The 16,080-nt window shown below is 52.5% G+C and overlaps 1 protein-coding gene across 3 annotated transcripts in view; it reads right to left on the bottom strand.

Moving 5' to 3' along the window:
* The window catches only part of ZBTB16 (zinc finger and BTB domain containing 16), a 195,784-nt gene extending 182,059 nt beyond the window's left edge, over positions 1–13,725 (bottom strand). Inside the window, exons 1-2 of one of the 3 annotated variants that reach the window (XM_004052158.5) lie at positions 13,398–13,725; positions 8,715–10,072 (exon numbers count right to left, since the gene is read on the bottom strand). In XM_004052158.5, coding sequence (XP_004052206.1) covers positions 8,715–9,982 — 1,268 coding nt within the window. In that variant the 5' untranslated portion in view covers positions 9,983–10,072; positions 13,398–13,725. Of the gene's footprint in view, positions 1–8,714; positions 10,073–12,697; positions 13,055–13,137 lie in introns of those variants that run through there. The other 2 variants (XM_055356567.2, XM_055356568.2) reach the window with 2 other exon arrangements.
* Between the last annotated feature and the right edge of the window lie 2,355 nt (positions 13,726–16,080).

Genomic DNA, 16,080 nt, shown 5'->3' with positions numbered 1-16,080 from the left:
ATTTAGAATTAAGGTTTTTCTAAGTATTTAGCCGAAGTTTCCATGCTGACAATAAAGTACCGGATCCCCTCCTTGCAGCTGCAGAGATAAGCCTCACGTAGGCAAAACCCAACCATAGTTTTTCCAGACTGCACCAGCATAATAAGGACACCGGGGCTTTTAAGGGGAAACAGTAGAAAGGGGAATTTCTGATTATGCTGGCATGAAATTAACAGCATGGGATTTTTATTTTTGTAAATGGGTTTCTTTTTTCTCTCTTTTTCTGTTTTTCAAGTCAGCATAAAAGGCCTCTATCACTAGAAGCTGATCTCTCTGTGTTGGTAAGAGATGACGTAGTAGTCCTTGGATCCATGCGGCCTGGGCCCCCAAAGAGCTGAACCCTCTGCAGTAACCTTTCTCCTCGCAAGAAGCCACCAGAGGAACTGAGGAGGCCAGAGCTGGTGAAGCCATGAGCCCCCTGGTCACCCAGCTGCAGAGAGCACGGAGACAGAAGACCTGAACACAAATCCTGGTACAACTCTTTTTTTTTTTTTTTTTTTTTTTGAGACAGTCTCACTCCTTTGCCCAGGCTGGAGTGTAGTGGCATGATCTCGGCTCACTGCAAGCTCCGCATCCCAGGTTCACGCCATTCTCCTGCCTCAGCCTCCCGAGTAGCTGGGACTACAGGTGCCCCCCACCACGCCCGGCTAATTTTTTGTATTTTTAGTAGAGACGGGGTTTCACTGTGTTAGCCAGGATGGTCTCGATCTCCTGACCTCGTGATCCGCCCGCCTCGGCCTCCCAAAGTGCTGGGATTACAGGCGTGAGCCACTGCGCCCGGCCTGTACAACTCTTTACTAGAGAAAAGTCCACTAACCTCTTGGGCCCATCTGAGAATGTGAAACTGATACCCACCTTACAGGACAGCTAGAGGGCTTACAGAGATGCTGGCTGTGAGTGCACTTAGCACAGAATCTGACATGTAGCAAGCACTCAAAACAATGTCTGCTGAGTCCACATTTTAGAAGCATCCTGCACTGACAGGCAGGAAAGGGAAGGAGCTCTGGAACCCCCAACACCCACAAGCCCAGCCCCAGGACCCCCAACAGTAAGGTGGTATCTGTGCTCTTCATCTCTCTCATAAGCACAGTGATGTGCACGCCTGGCCACGTGCACAGGCAACAGGACACCGCATCAGTGAGCCTCCCCGGCATTTGGACCCGATGGCAGTGGAGCGCTGCCCGGCTAAATTTAAACGAGAACTGGAATGACTCACCAGGCCTCAGGTCAATGGGACAAAGAGTACCCTGGCCACCACAGTACAAGAGATCAGCTTCTGGGGAAGACGCAGAAGCAATGTCTCAGCCCCAAACATGAGGTGCCCGAGGCAGCAGTTTTACAGCACTGTACGGATCGACGCCTATGTAGAAGAACGGTCTCAGGGAGAAAGCAGGATCTGGACCAACATGAACACATTCTTCACCCTGCATGGCTAGCATGACCTACTTCACACAATGACAAGAAAAATACCCTAGCAAACACTTATGGAGCACTTACTTTGTGCCACCGTTCCTCACACAGGATAAATATTTTCTGATGAATCCTTATAACAACCCAATGAAGTAGGTACTACTATTATTTCTGTTTCACAAATGAGCAAACAGGCACAGAGAAGTTAAGTAACACAACCACTGTCACAGTTAGTAAGTAGCAAAATCAGAAGTCTGACCTGGACAGTCAAAGTGCTCATTTCCTATCTGTAAAACGTGGGGGTGGGGAAGAGTTGTAGCAAATTTCTTACTACTTAAATAACTGCCAGAGAGTAAGAGCTTTCACCCCACACACCCAGCCAAAACAGAATAGAAAATCTTTAGTTATGGAAAATTCAGAAACCCTCCAATGGACAAACTGAGGCACACCTGTATTCATTTAGTAAGACTCTAAGTCATATATACTTGGGCTTTCAGCAGGGCTTGCTTTAAATTAATAAAAAAAAATTAAAGTGATTGGAAAAGTTTCTCTCCTGAATTAGCAAGAAATCAAAGAGCTGTGAATAGAATTTGATTTTAACAGTTTAGGATAATCACTATTTTAAAGATTCATAATAGTTTTCCTAGAACGAGCAGGAGGAAAACGTGTTGCTAAACTATAGCTTTCTCCCTCCCAGCAATTAGCGGCTCCATCCAATAGTGACGGCAAATTAAAATGGGACTTCTCACTGAGATGAAAGAGTGGGCAACTTTCCTCCATTGAAAATAAAATAAAGGAAATCATCTTCAAAAGTTCCAAGAGTTCAGTCTAGATCCCAGATGGCTCAGTAACCCTAAGCAGGTTAAAGTATTTAAAAAAAAAAAAAAAAAAAAAAGTCAGAACACACAGAATCAAATCAAACTGACCCCCTACTTAGCTGGCTGAACTGCCAATCCAGATTCCAAAACAGCAAAATTCAATTAACCAAAAGGACTTCATGAAGATATAAGTGGGTACACAAAGAATAAAAGAATTTTTTAAAGAGTGCAACAATCCAGAAAGAGCTCACTGAAGTGCCTAGTTTTAAAAATGAAGAAGTTAAGGCTCCCGATGAGAAAAACGATGTCAATGGTGACAGAGCTGAAAAACGCAGAGCTGGGTCTAGACCTGGCCTCACCACTACAAAGCCTTCTGCCATCTTCCTATCTTCACAACCAACAACCTCTCTCCAAAAGACCAGATTTCCAGGAGCCCAGGAGATTATAAACTTGTCATTCATCACCCCTAAAAAGGATACTTCCTGGAAATGGAAATGGATTCAAAAAGGATTTTGGCAAATCTGTGAATGACAAGGCAGCCATAAATAGCTACTAAGAGAAGCTGGTATACACCTGACCTTTAGGATTGACGTCAAGGAAGATGGCTGTAGCCTCCAATGGTGGTATCTTAGGCATGGTGATGGCAACCAAAGACTAGGTCAGATGGATTTGACCCAGAAGAGCAATGCCCATGTTCTTATATGGCCTGGTGCAGAGCACCCAGGACTGTGAATTAGAAGGCAAGCTGAGTGCCTGGTTCTACCCATTTATAGCTGTGTGACCATGGGAAGTCACTTACTTGCTCCAAATCTCATTTTCCTCATTTGTCAATAGAGAATGATAATCGTTCATAATCCCTTATCCAAAACCTTCAGGTGCTTCAACGACCAAAACTGTTCAGACTTTAGAAAGGTACTCTGACACCTATCGTGTATAACAGCCCCAGCAGAGTCTAGGGCAGCACTCTGTAATCAAACACATTAATATTTTTGCAGCAAAACATATGAATATTCAAACTAAGCAGGATAAATATAGCCTCACATCAGTTCAGATCAGGTTTTGCCACTAAACGAGTTTACTGCAAACCTTTTAGTTTTCAGAGCTTTTCAGACTTCATTATCACAGATACGGGATTATGGACCTGTACCCCCTCAAGGAAGGCTGTGAGGGCAAGAGAGATAAAGTCATTAGAGGTGCTTTGCAAAGAAGAAAACGCTGCAACCGATAAAAGGTATTATTAATATTATTGCTGTGGCTATCATTATTCTACAGCATACCCTTTTCCAAACAGAATTTAGTTTGACATCAGAGGTTCTGGACGGGATGATGAAAGAAAACCAAGAGTCTCAGGAAACCTCAAAAATCCCAAAAGTAGCCTAAACCAAGGTCAACACCTGTTGGCCTTCTACATGATCAACCACTAAAAACAGAGCAGCTGACCATCTGAGAGAGACCAAGGCCAAGGGCCAGGCAGAACTCTGATATCTTAGCCACAAAGCTCATGCACCGTACAGCTGGCTCCACAAAGCCTCTGGGAAGGGCTGTACACACGGATCCAGAAAGCTGGCTCAGACACTCCCTGTGGTTCCTGAGAATCCCTTCAAGAACCAGGCAAGAGGCCGGGCGCGGTGGCTCACACCTGTAATCCCCGCACTTTGGGAGGCCGAGGCAGGCGGATCACGAGTTCAGGAGATCGAGACCATACTGGCTAACACGGTGAAATCCCGTCTCTACTAAAAATACAAAAAATTAGCTGGGCGTGGTGGCGGGTGCCTGTAGTCCCAGCTACTCGGGAGGCTGAGGCAGGAGAATGGCGTGAACTTGGGAGGCAGAGCTTGCAGTGAGCTGAGATCGCACCACTGCACTCCAGCCTGGGAGACAGAGCGAGATTCCAACTCAAAAAAAAAAAAAAAAAAAGGAACCAGGCAAGACTTGCGACGGTGTCTGTGCAGGACATCCACTGCAGCTGACCTAAGTGCTTGTCTGTATAAGATCCAGAAACCAGACCCCATTGTGCCTCTGCAGCACTAAATTCAGAAACACATAAAGACCAAGCTGTATGAGCCATGGGAGACTAGGGACTATAAATGAGAACTATGTTCACACTTAAGTCAACTATACTGTTCCCTGCAATCTTATCGCATATGTACGTAACTCTGAGAATGATCAGGTGCACCTGGCCTGGATGAGCTGGTTCCTAGACCATTTCCAGAGAAGACTACATGCAGAACTTCTCCAGCCTTTTGGAATAAGAAAGGGAGGGCCCAGTGTTCCAGAATCCTGAGATGATCTTCCCCTCCCTCAGGCATTATCCTCTGTAATGTGGATGCACTGGTGAAGATTTGGGGGCCCAAAGCTTGCTCCTTCATCTGCCTGCAGAATACTGCTTATCTATTAGATCTTCCCACTGTTCTGACTTTCTTCTGGTTCATTTAGGTAAGTCAGTCCCATTGGATTTACCTGTGTGGTGCCTTTGTCTGGTCTTCCCACCCATCCATGACTACACTTGACACTGCATCCCTTTTACAGCACGTCATTCCTGCAGTGGACGGCTTGTACATCTTGCTGTCCGCTGTAGGAAACGGGATCTACAACTCCACTAAGTTTGATTCTCACTATCTGTTGAGCCAACAGGTTACCCTTCACTCCACACCAGCTTGGGATCAAATCATGGGGAAACTTACCGATGACATTCCATAATAAACTCCCTGCCTTCCTGCCTCACTTACCAGCAATCCACCTTCATTTCCTCTCCATTCCCTTCTGCCCCCCACCCCAAGAAGAAATGCAAGAAGGATTGCTGGGTATCTAGTCTTTACCAACACTCAGGCCTATTGACTTAAAAATAAAATAAAATAAACCCTGTAGCCTGTTATTTTATCACTGATATATTTCCAGTGAATGCCACGGCTTCCTGGCCTCAAAATCTCCCCTTCTGATTTTTTTTTTTTTGTCTTGGCTTTTTGTTTGTACTGGTTATAGGGCTGTTGTTTTTTTTTTCCACCACAGCATTTCTCAGACTGCTGATGGGTTGGGGGGAGACAGAGAACAGTAGAAAAAAGGGAATAGCACATTAATCCTGGAGTTTTGAGGGTGAGGGGGAGAAAAAAAGCCTTCTACAAAGTACATCTAGCTGGGACCCGAGGGGCTGTTGATCTGAGTGAGGGCTGAGCACACGCAGGATTATTTTCTCCCCTTTCTGATTTCTTTAGACCCCCAAGCTTCCCATCAAAGGCACTGCCCCTGGCTCTAACTTCTTGGGCTGCAGCTGCTGACTTTCCACCCTCAGTCAAAAGCACATTCTCGGCCCAGCAGGGTGGCACGCACCTGTAATCCCAGCACTATGGGAGGCCGAGGCAGGTGGATCACTTAAGGCCAGGAGTTCCAGGCCAGCCTGACCAACATGGTGAAACCCCATCTCTACTAAAAAGACAAAAATTAGTCGGGCATGGCGGTACACATCTGTAGTCCCAGCTGCTCAGGAGGCTGAGGCAGGAGAATCACTTGAACCCGGGAAGTAGAGGTTGCAGTGAGCCAAGATCATGCCACTGCACTCCAGCCTGGGCGACAGAGTAAGACGCTGCCTCAACAACAACAACAACAACAAAAGCACATTCTTCCTGTCAGCAGCCCACATGTGACACGGAGGATTCCAGGGCCAGTGTCTTGCTGTCACATGCTCACAAGGACAGGGACATTCTCTGCACCACCTCACAGTCAACACAACCCCCATGGAGGGTAGCACTGTGGACACAACACACTAGAACTCAGAGCCAATGAGGACCATGCAGAGATGAGGCCTAAACAACACAAGGGACAGATGGTCAGTTCTTCACCGCTGCGGTGACTATGTGCCCATCACAGCTCTAGTGATTTCTGGATCTCACTTCATTAATTCAGCACCAACCCTGTTGACCATCTCCATTTTAAGAAGTGAGTGAAGGCCGGGCGGGGTGGCTCACAGCTGTAATCCCAGCACTTTGGGAGGCCGAGGTGGGTGGATCGCAAGGTCAAGAGATCGAGACCATTCTGGCCAACATGGTGAAACCCTGTCTCTACTAAAAATACAAAAAATTAGCTGGGCGGGGTGACAGGCGCCTGTAGTCCCAGCTACTCAGGAGGCTGAGGCAGGAGAATCGCTTGAACCCAGGAGGTGGAGACTGCAGTGAGCTGAGATCACGCCACTGCACTCCAGCCCGGTGACAGAGCGAGACTCCGTCTCAAAAAAAAAAAAAAAAAAAAAAAAAAGTAGTGAGTGAAACAAGGCCCAGAAAGGTTAAATAAGTATCACAGGCTCTCACCACTAAATATGGCCAATTCCAATACCCAGGCTCTTTCGAATATAACATGGCCAACCTTCCCTCTCTCCCCAGAGGAATGAGGGTCTTGCTGAAGGGGAACTTGGAACTCTCAAGAGAGTGGTATCTTTTGTGGCCCTCTCGGGTAAAGAAAAGCAACCAGGAACCAGGACCTGATGAGAGCCAGAAAAACAATTACTTCCCACCATACCCAGTTCTCATAGCACACAGCCGAAATAATTCACATCCGGAAAGATGATACATCTATCTGGTCAACTTTGGGGAGCGGGTTTCCTCTTTAGGAAAGTTTGAGCAAAAACAAACACAACCTCAGTCTATTTCTGAGCGGTACAGGCATCAAGAAGACACACCTTAGTGGCGGTTATTTTTCGCACCCACTGGAAAAAGTCGGCTACGTTTAGCTCTGCCGCACTTTCCACAAGGTAAGCCTCTGAGCTGTCGAGGAGGCAGGGTCAGAGCAGATTCCGGCTAGGGGTGATGAGATCAACTTCCAGATATCCCCACCCCAACCCCTCTCACTCACATCCCCCATACCTGAACGAGCAACAGGGGAATGGGGGTGAAGGGGGAGGAAGTGGAGAATCCACCCAAGATCAGCAAAACAGCAGACCACAGGGTGTGCAGCAAAATGCTGTCGTCAGTGACAACAGAAAGCTGGATTTCTTGACTCCATTCATCTGACCCAGAAACTAGAGGGTAAAATGATGGGCACATGGTTTATGACAGAAGCAAGGAAAAAAAAACAAACTCGCTACTGATCCCCTCTGTTATTTACTCCACTTCCAATAAGCAATCTTCAAAACCCTCTGTTCCATAGACATGATCCTCTTCAAGTCTAAGTGACTCCAAGAGGCAGCAAAGTACCAGGGGGTAAGGACCTAAATTTGAATCCAGCTCTGCCTCTTACTATCTATGTGACCCTGGAAAAGAGACTTGACATCTGAGCCTTAGTATTGTTCCATGTAAAAGAAGGACATTACCAGCTGGACACGGTGGCTCATACCTGTAATCCAGCACTTTGGGAGGCCGAAGCAGGCCGATCACCTGAGGTCGGGAGTTCGAGACCAGCCTGACCAACATGGTGAAACTCCGTCTCTACTAAAAATTCAAAATTAGCCGGGTATGGTGGTGCATGCCTGTAATCCGAGCTACTCGGGAGGCTGAGGCAGGAGAATCACTTTAACCCGGGATGCAGAGGTTGCGGTGAGCAGAGTTCACACCATTGCACTCCAGCCTGGGCAAGGAGAGTGAAACTTCACATCCAAAAAAAAAAAGAAGGACATTACCTATCTCAAAGGGCTGTTGTAATGAAAATGCAACTCATGGAAAGTGCTTAGCACTGAACCAAACATGTCATAAGAGCTCAATGAATGGTTATTTCATAGAGAAGGAAACGGAAGCCGGAGGGAAGCCAATGCTAGCCTGAAGCGACATTTAATTCAGTGTGAGCAGAGATGGGATAAGAATGAGACTTCACAGGCTGCAAGACCAAGACTCTTATACCCATCCTTTCCCCTTGCATTTAAATCAATTCCCCCTAAATGCATGTGCAGGATCAGAGAATGAGAAGGGAGACAGAGCAAGGAGATTAACTTTCACCAGGAATAAGGTTTGGAACCTGCAGCTGCTCTTGTGGCTTAAGCAGCCTCCAGCCCCTCCCATTCTCCCAAGCTGCAGAAAGGGACAGCCTGTCTTCACAGGGACCACTGCATGGGAACCCGAGGACCTGAAACCTAGTAACATGGTCAGATGCAGGGCACAAGAGACCCTCATCCCACTCCTTTTCTCCTTCTCTCCATTTTATCAGTCACTCCAAGCAAAGGAGAACAGACCAAACAGCAGAAAAAACAAACAGGGGCCCAAAAGCAAAAAACAAAGGGAAGGGCCTATTAAGAAGCTGCGCCCATGAGTGTCCCCTGGTGCTTTTTGGAAAGATCCTAGGCCCCCTCACTACACTCTAAAAAATCTGCTCCCCTCCCCCCCAGAACTTTAGAAGAAGTGTTCTGGTTTTTTCACAAATTGCCAAGACAGGGGAGCCAGGCCCCTAACTTGGGAGCAGCCAGGGTGTGAAGGAGGAGTGTGAGGGCCTCAAGTCCTACATCAGGTGCGGGGCTGGAGCGGGGCCTACCTGTGCTGCTCCACAGCCTCGTTATCAGGAAGCTCGACCCCACACACGCTGCACTGCTCCCCGATGGTCCGGCTCTCTGACTTCATGCCCACAGCCAGCTCCCCCAGCTTGCTGAACAGCTCCCTCTGGATGAAGCCCTGGGGCAGCAGCCCCCCATAGGTGCTGAAGTCCATGGAGACAGCCAGGGCAGGCTGCACGTGGAGGCCAGAGGTCACGGAAGACGGCATGCTCAATACAGCATCAGCCTTGTGGTTGGGCAACACGGAGTAGATGCCCAGATGCTTCTCAGGCAGGGGTGCTGGGTGCTCAGGTCGGCCAGTGGGGGCCTGGCCAGCCTCAGCTGGGGGTGGCAGCTGCTCGGCACTCTCCTCTCGCCCATAGTGTAGCTCCCTAGCACTGGTGATGACGCTGCTTCGAGTCGGGGTCCCAGGCCCCTCTTTGCCTCTTTCCTCAACCTTGTCCCCCATCCCTCCTGAGATGCTGGACTCGGCTGCCCCAGGGCTGTCCTGGCTGGGCACCTCATCCACCTGCATCATCTCCGTCTTCACCTCAGCCACCCCAGGGTGCCGCCCACCCCCAGCCAGAGTTGGCTCCTCGGGCCCTGCAGGTGGCTGAAGAGTTCCCTGCAGGAGAGACTGTCCTATGGTCATCAAACTGTCCACCGCAGCCTTGGTGGGACTCATGGCTGAAAGACCAAATGAAGTGGAGACTGAAGGGCTCTGGTCCACCATGGGCCCAGGGAGGCTCTGTCCAGCCACACTGGCATACCCACTTTCCTCGCTGGAATGCTTCGAGATGAAGATGTTCTTGAGGTACCGAGCCTTGCGGTCCTCTTCTTCCTCGGCCCCGCCATCAGCCATGGTGGCCTCCGTGTCATTGTCATCTGAGGCCTGGATGGTCTCCAGGATCTTCAGGCACTGCTCCTCCAGGTACTCGATCTCCAGGATCTCGGCCGCATACAGCAGGTCATCCAGGTCCTCCGCCTTGGCTTGCAGCGTGGCTGTATATGCATACTCCAGAATCTGCTGGAAGGTCTTTGGCGAGAGGAAGTCCAAAGTATAGTGTTGACTATTGCGGTGGAAGAGGATCTCAAACATCTTGCTGGTGCAGGCCAGCACCGTCCGGTGGGCGTGGAACTCCTGGCTGTCCACCATGATGACCACATCGCACAAAGTCCCGGCCAGCCGCATCTGGTTGGCCTTGCACAGCAGCCCCGTGGGGTGGCTAGGGTTCTGCAGCTGGATCATGCCCATTTTTGTCAGATCCATGGTGCTCCCCTCGGCTCAGGCATGAGGCTTTCTTTCCTTCTGGGCTCTGCGTGGCGGGGCTGGGTGGGCTTCCTGGGCCAATAGAGGAGGCTAGGAGAAAGAAGAGGGGAAGAAGCAAAAGAGATGAGAGAACAAAAGACAAATTCATCAGTGTCCCTAAAAGTAAGAATTCAACCACTACAACATGCCCCCTCCTCCCTGTTGCCAAGCCCTTAGCAAAAGGATCTTAGAGATTTTAATTGAAGTAGCTTCCTAGAAATCTACAAATCTGCCTTTCAAGCCAGGGATGCTGAGAGTAAAAAGAAGGTTCTGCCACAGCAGATGCCTAATTCACTACTCTATGACATCTGTTAGATGAAGTGAAATGAAAATTGTAGTGAAGTCCTATAAGTCCTCAGCTTTCTCTGTGTCTGAGAGTAGGGGCTCCCTAGGCAAGGCCAACATTCATTATGACGAAGTGCACTTACTTAAAATTAGCAAGACTTTAGCCCCTTCCTTGTCAGCTTCACGCCAGCCCCCTGGATGTCAAACCTTATCTTTAAAACAGTTTTTCCAAACTCTGCCTCACTACAGGAGCCCCAGAAGCAGAGTCAAACTCATTGGAGGCCAGGAGCCTGTAGCCATGGCCACAGAAATCTATGGACACTGGGCTCTCCTCCGCAAAGGCTATCCTCTCACCATTAGCCTTGGCCTCTGGCCTTCTACTGTTCTCAGGGCTGCAAAGCACTGGCAGACCCAAGCCCTGTCCCCATCCCTAGGTACTAACAGGAACACACACACAACCCACACACTAACTTGGGTCATTTCTACCCATGGAAGCCTCAAAGTTATTGTATGTGTAATATAAAATCTGAACTGTGTGTATGTACACCAGCCAGAGACAGACAGAAAGAGTGTGTGGGGCAGGGCGCGGTGGCTCACGCCTCTAATCCCAGCACTTTGGGAGGCCCAGGCAGGCGGATCACCTGAGGTCGGGAGTTCGAGACCAGCCTGACCAACATGGAGAAGCCCCGTCTCTACAAAAAATACAAAATTAGCCAGGCGCGGTGGCACCCGCCTGTAATCCCAGCTACTCGGGAGGCTGAGGCAGGAGAATCACTTGAAACCGGGAGGCGGAGGTTGCCGTGAGCCGAGATTGCGCCACTGCACTCCAGCCTGGGCAACAGGAGCAAAACTCCGTCTCAGAAAAAAAAAAGTGTGTGTGTGTTTACACACACACACTTACATAAGGTGTCGTACCTACCCTCCTGCCCACAACTGCCCGGTGGACAGGAGGATCTAAAAAACGAAGAAGGATGGGTCATTAAGGTATGGAGAGAGACCATAGTTAAATATGGTCCCCTACAGCCAGGAGTGCTCATGCTGGGCTGGGTGTGTGAACTCCACGTGTGTCCCACAGGCTCCAAGGAGTCTGCAAGTCCTGTGACCAGGGGCAGCAAGGGATGCTGGACATGGCTCAGAGGCGCTGGAAGTGATATTGGCACCAGCATCTGTGCTGTGAGTTACAACCAGTACGAAGGGAAGACAGGGCTAGGAAACAAAGGCCTCTCCCAGAGCCTGTTCGGGATCAATAAGAGGGCTCCTAGACTCCAAACCTCGCTTAAAGGAGTGTTAGAAAGACCGCGCAGGCCCAGGACCCTCCCCGTGTCTGTCTTACAGCGACCAATATTGCAGTGAATGCACTGAGAGCAAGAAACAGCAAGGTCTCTCCCTCACTCTTCGAACACTGCTTGCTTGCCTCCACCCCCAGAAGGAGCTCTATCAGTTCAGGAGCCACCAAGCTCACGCAGAAAGGATTCACAGGACGGCTGGTCAAGACACTTTTGCTGCCCGCCCCGGGGTGGGGACGGAGGCCGTCAAGGGTGGGATGACCATTCAGCCGAGCCGAGCCACCGCGTGCTTTCCCGCAGACATCGGGGTTTCTGAGAACTAGGAGGGAACAGCCAAAAGAATGGAAGCTTGGCGCCCTGAAACAAGCCTTTTGGGTCCTGAGGGAAATCTGGGCGCCCACGGGCAGCCTTCTCCCCCACCGGCCGCTCGGCGCCCGCGATCCGGCTGGCGCTGGCTGCAGCGTCCTGCCGGGCGGCGCGGGGAAGAGCCGGCGATAACCCCCCCGAGCTCCGGGGATCGACCGCGCTCTCACACGCCCCCAGTTCCCAGCGACCCCCACCGAGACTTGGAGACGACTTCAGCAAACTTGGGGAAGCAACTTTTCCCGAGGAGCTAGACTCCTGAAAGAAGGAGAGCTGAGCTAGGGACGAGGGAAAGCGAAAGAGACGGGGAGGAACGGCGACAGTCCAGGCGGGCTGGACTCCGCGGCGAGAGCGGCAGGGGAGGCGGACCCGCCCCGCGGCGAAGGGGAAGCACAAAAGCCCCGCAGCGAGTTGTGGGAGGAAAGGCGAGAAGGGGTCTGCCCGCCCTCCCTCTCCGACCCAGGGCCGTGACCCCCCGGGAGCGACCGGCTGGGTCCCAGGCTTCTGGCCAGCGGCGCCAGCGGCCGGCGCGCCCGGCCCAAGCACGGTGCGAGCGTCTCGGGGAGGCGGCGAGCGAGTCGGTGCGGAGCGCTCCGTGCGTCCGGGTGGGTCCGCGGGCCGGCGGGACTGTGCGCATTTGAAGCGCGTGCGGGAGTGTGCGAGGCGCTGTGCGAGCTAGCGGCGGGCGCGCCAGGGTGGGAAAGGCATCCCGAACGCATCAGGTGCAGAGACCGGCACCCACCGAGAGCGGCCGGGAGCGCACGGCGAGCTCCGGTGTCACCGCCGGTCCCGCCGAGAGCCGAGGAGGGCCCGCAGCGCTGGAGACCCTCTGGAGCTTCCCTCCCTCCCCTGCAAAAGCGGGGAGGATCAAGTCCAATCAAGAAAAAGCCCACCACGTTTTTTCAAAGAGAAACAAAACGTAAGCAGTCCCAGTCCTGCTCCCCTCCGCCCCCAGATCTACTCGTCAGCTCCTCCGATTCTAGCTTCCCAGCCGGCCGGCGAATAAACACACAAATAAATAAACCACAACCTTATCTCGCGCCCGCGCACCGGTCCGCATACATAAGAGCACCCACGGGCTCTGTTCCTCCGCCAGCCCCTGGCGGTACAAAGCCTCCGGATCCCCGACCCCTCTGCTCACGCCCTCAGCCCCCGCACACCGCTACGCCCCCCACCTCTCACCCCGACCGTGCCCTGGAGAGGAAGGGCTGGGGAGGCAGCTGCGCCCAGGCTGACAGCCGGGGCTCCCCCTTCTAGCCGACCCCCAACCGGTGGCGGCGACGGCTGCAGCGGCAGGAAGGGAACACGCCAAATAAAAAAGGCACAAGCCCAGCGGCCGAGTGGCCGAAGCGAGCGCGCGCCCCCCAGACCTCTCCAGCCCCGGGGAGCCCCGGCGCGCGGCGCTCGCTGGGCGGTGCGCCTCTTCCCGGCCCCTCACTCACCGCAGCCGAGCCGGGCACTGTGGGGTGGGTGTGCGTGCCTGTCGGGGGGTGTGTGCCTGTGTCGGGGAGGGGTGTTGCTGGGGAACTGTTGCTCTCCGTATCACGGCGGCAGCGACAGCATCGCCCGGCAGTTCGCAGTACCCGCTCTCATCGCCCTCAACTCCTCTCTGCTGCGAGGTTAGCAAATCACCACCGGCTGCTGCGCCTCCGCCGCGTCCCACGTCAACGCCGAGCCCCCTCCCCTGCAAGGCCCCGGCGCCTCTCCATCTTTAGTGCTGGCGGCCGAGCCCGGCTCCCTGCCCACAGCTGCCCCCCTTCCCTCCCCCCTCCCGCGCCGTCCCCGGGCTCAGCCCGCCTACCACCCCGCACTGGCCGAGCCCGCGCGCGCTCCCCGCCCCACCCCTCCTTTCCCCTCCCCTCCCTTCCCCTCCCTTACCCGCGCTCCGCGCTCCGGGCTTCGCCTGACATCTAGCTGCTGCTGGGGCGCCGGCGGCCGCCTCTCACCGGCCGAGCGGAGAGGAAGGAAGGAGCCAGAGGACAGGAGTGCATGGGGACTCAGAATCCTTAATAGGGGAACTGAGGGTGAAGGGCGCGCAGCAGCCCCCACCTACTCCCAAGATTTTAATTTCCACTGGATACGGGTGTTGTCCCCCCCTCCCCGCACCCCGGTGCTCAAGCACGCAGTTTTGTCTCCTCTTCCTGTTTACCCCAATTCAGTGCGTGTCATCTCGCCTTTAACTTTTTTCTCATGGCTCGGGGCTGCATTCCCCCGACATCTGTTTTAAAAGGCCGCTTTCCTAGCCCAAACCCGGGCCTCTCATCCTCCTGGCTACTGCGCGCCTCCCGGCTTGAGCATCCGGATTTCAATAAGTCTCCCGAGGCAGAGTTCGCGGGCGCTAGTGAACCAGGTGCCAGAAGGTCCGCGGGGATCTATTGTCGAAGCGAGACACCCCTTTTTAGCTGTCGCGATTGCTGGAGGCCAAGGTCGAGTCCTGGGAGAAACTTTTCTCTCTCCCAAACTTGGACAGCCTCTCGGTTCTGCCCTCATCCCACCCCCCCGCCCCCCAGCAATCTGGGTGAAAACAGTTCCCGAGAACTGCGCCCAGCTCAGTGCACAGTCTTCAGGGGGCAGGGGGAAGCTTGGACAAGCTCTGGGCCCCTCAAAACTGTGTCCTCCTTCAGCTGGCCGCCCTACTTTAGAGGGTAGAGCAGCCAAAGAAAATGTACTCTTCCTCTGACTGCAGAAAGCTGCCCTCTCCCCTTTTCCCTGGAGCTGAGCGAAGGTAGGGTGCCAGAGGCGGGAAGCGCTCTTCGGGCACGGGCTGTGGATTCTGACCGAAGCCCAGGAGGTTGGGGTGGGAGGTGGGGGTGGCCGAGAGCGCCATCCAGGGGTCTCAGGCCAGTCAGCCCTCGAGGTCACGCGGTTTTAGCAATGCGGAGCTTATGTCACCAAGGCCTGAGTCTGCATGTTCTGTCCGTGACTCGCGGGTGGGCCAAAGGTTTTCCGCAGGACTCACCTAGAATCACACCTCCATGCGTACCTCTGGCACTGCCCCAGACCCAGTCCCATGAACTGTAGGGTCACCTTCCAGGTGGCAGAAATCTGTATCTGTTCGCTGAAGGCCAGGCTGTAGAGTTTACACATCGGAACTGATCCGGGTTCACAAGAGCCGCTCATGAGGCAGACCCAAAGACGGGTCATTCCATCCCAGCAAGAGCCACTCCTGACTCTTAAGAGCAGGGAAAGCTCAGCCCAGCAGGAGTCTGCGGAGAGAGCTGGGCAGGGGAACACACTTGAGTGAAGGAAGGGCTCCTCTGATAGCACGGGATACAACCACATCAAACCCAGGGCAGCGGAGGGGAAGCCCAGTCCCTGGGTATTCATTTCATTAACAATAAAGAGCAATCCCATTTAGAGACTACCTATTTTTCTAACTAAGGTCTATACACCCTGTTAGAGGAAAGGGATTTAAAGAAAGTTAGGAAAGAACTGGTCTGCAAGGAGAGCAAGAGTGGAGGGATGTAAGGAGAGGAGAAAAGACCCTCCTGGTGCCTCACCAGGGAAACAGAAGAAAGAATCACTACACTTGTTGAGCTTCTGCCTAGATAGTGCCTGCTGGAGGTTTCCGCTTTGCTGTCCACATCCACCTACCAGCCTCTCCTCAGTGCAGTAGCAGGAGAAGCACACAGTTAACCCCTGATCCTAATCTCCTATTAATCCTCAAATCAGAGAAAGAGAGAATCTCTGGAAACAATGGGAGAGAAAGCACAATCCTCTATGGCCCTGGCCTCCCCACCCCCGTGCCATATTCACTCTATGTGAAAATCTCCCTTGCTTCATAAACTCTGCCCATTAAAAAGCCCAGCCCTTGTTAGTAAGTGTTAAAGAGAGATTAATGTCTGAATTTAAGAGGTGGAGAAGGTAACAAAAAGGAAGAAGGCAGGCGAGGCTGTGGGCTGAATGCCAGCCTTGGGCTCCAAGCATTTCCACTTAGCGCTGAAGGCTGGCTGCACAGCAGTTTGATAAGGTTTATTGGGCCCAGATAAAGCAGCAGCAGCTCCCCCACCAAAACTGGCACCATTTATAGCCAGAGCTATGTCCTTGGGTCCTGGGAAGGCTGATGAGAATCCTCAGTTCAGAGATTTCATATGGCAGCACCTAAAAACAAGCAGGATGGAAAAT

The sequence above is a fragment of the Gorilla gorilla genome, chromosome 9 (assembly GCF_029281585.2).
Source record: "Gorilla gorilla gorilla isolate KB3781 chromosome 9, NHGRI_mGorGor1-v2.1_pri, whole genome shotgun sequence".
NCBI lineage: Eukaryota > Metazoa > Chordata > Mammalia > Primates > Hominidae > Gorilla > Gorilla gorilla.
Note: the sequence above shows the minus strand (reverse complement) of the source record. Positions and strands in the feature narration are given on the sequence as shown.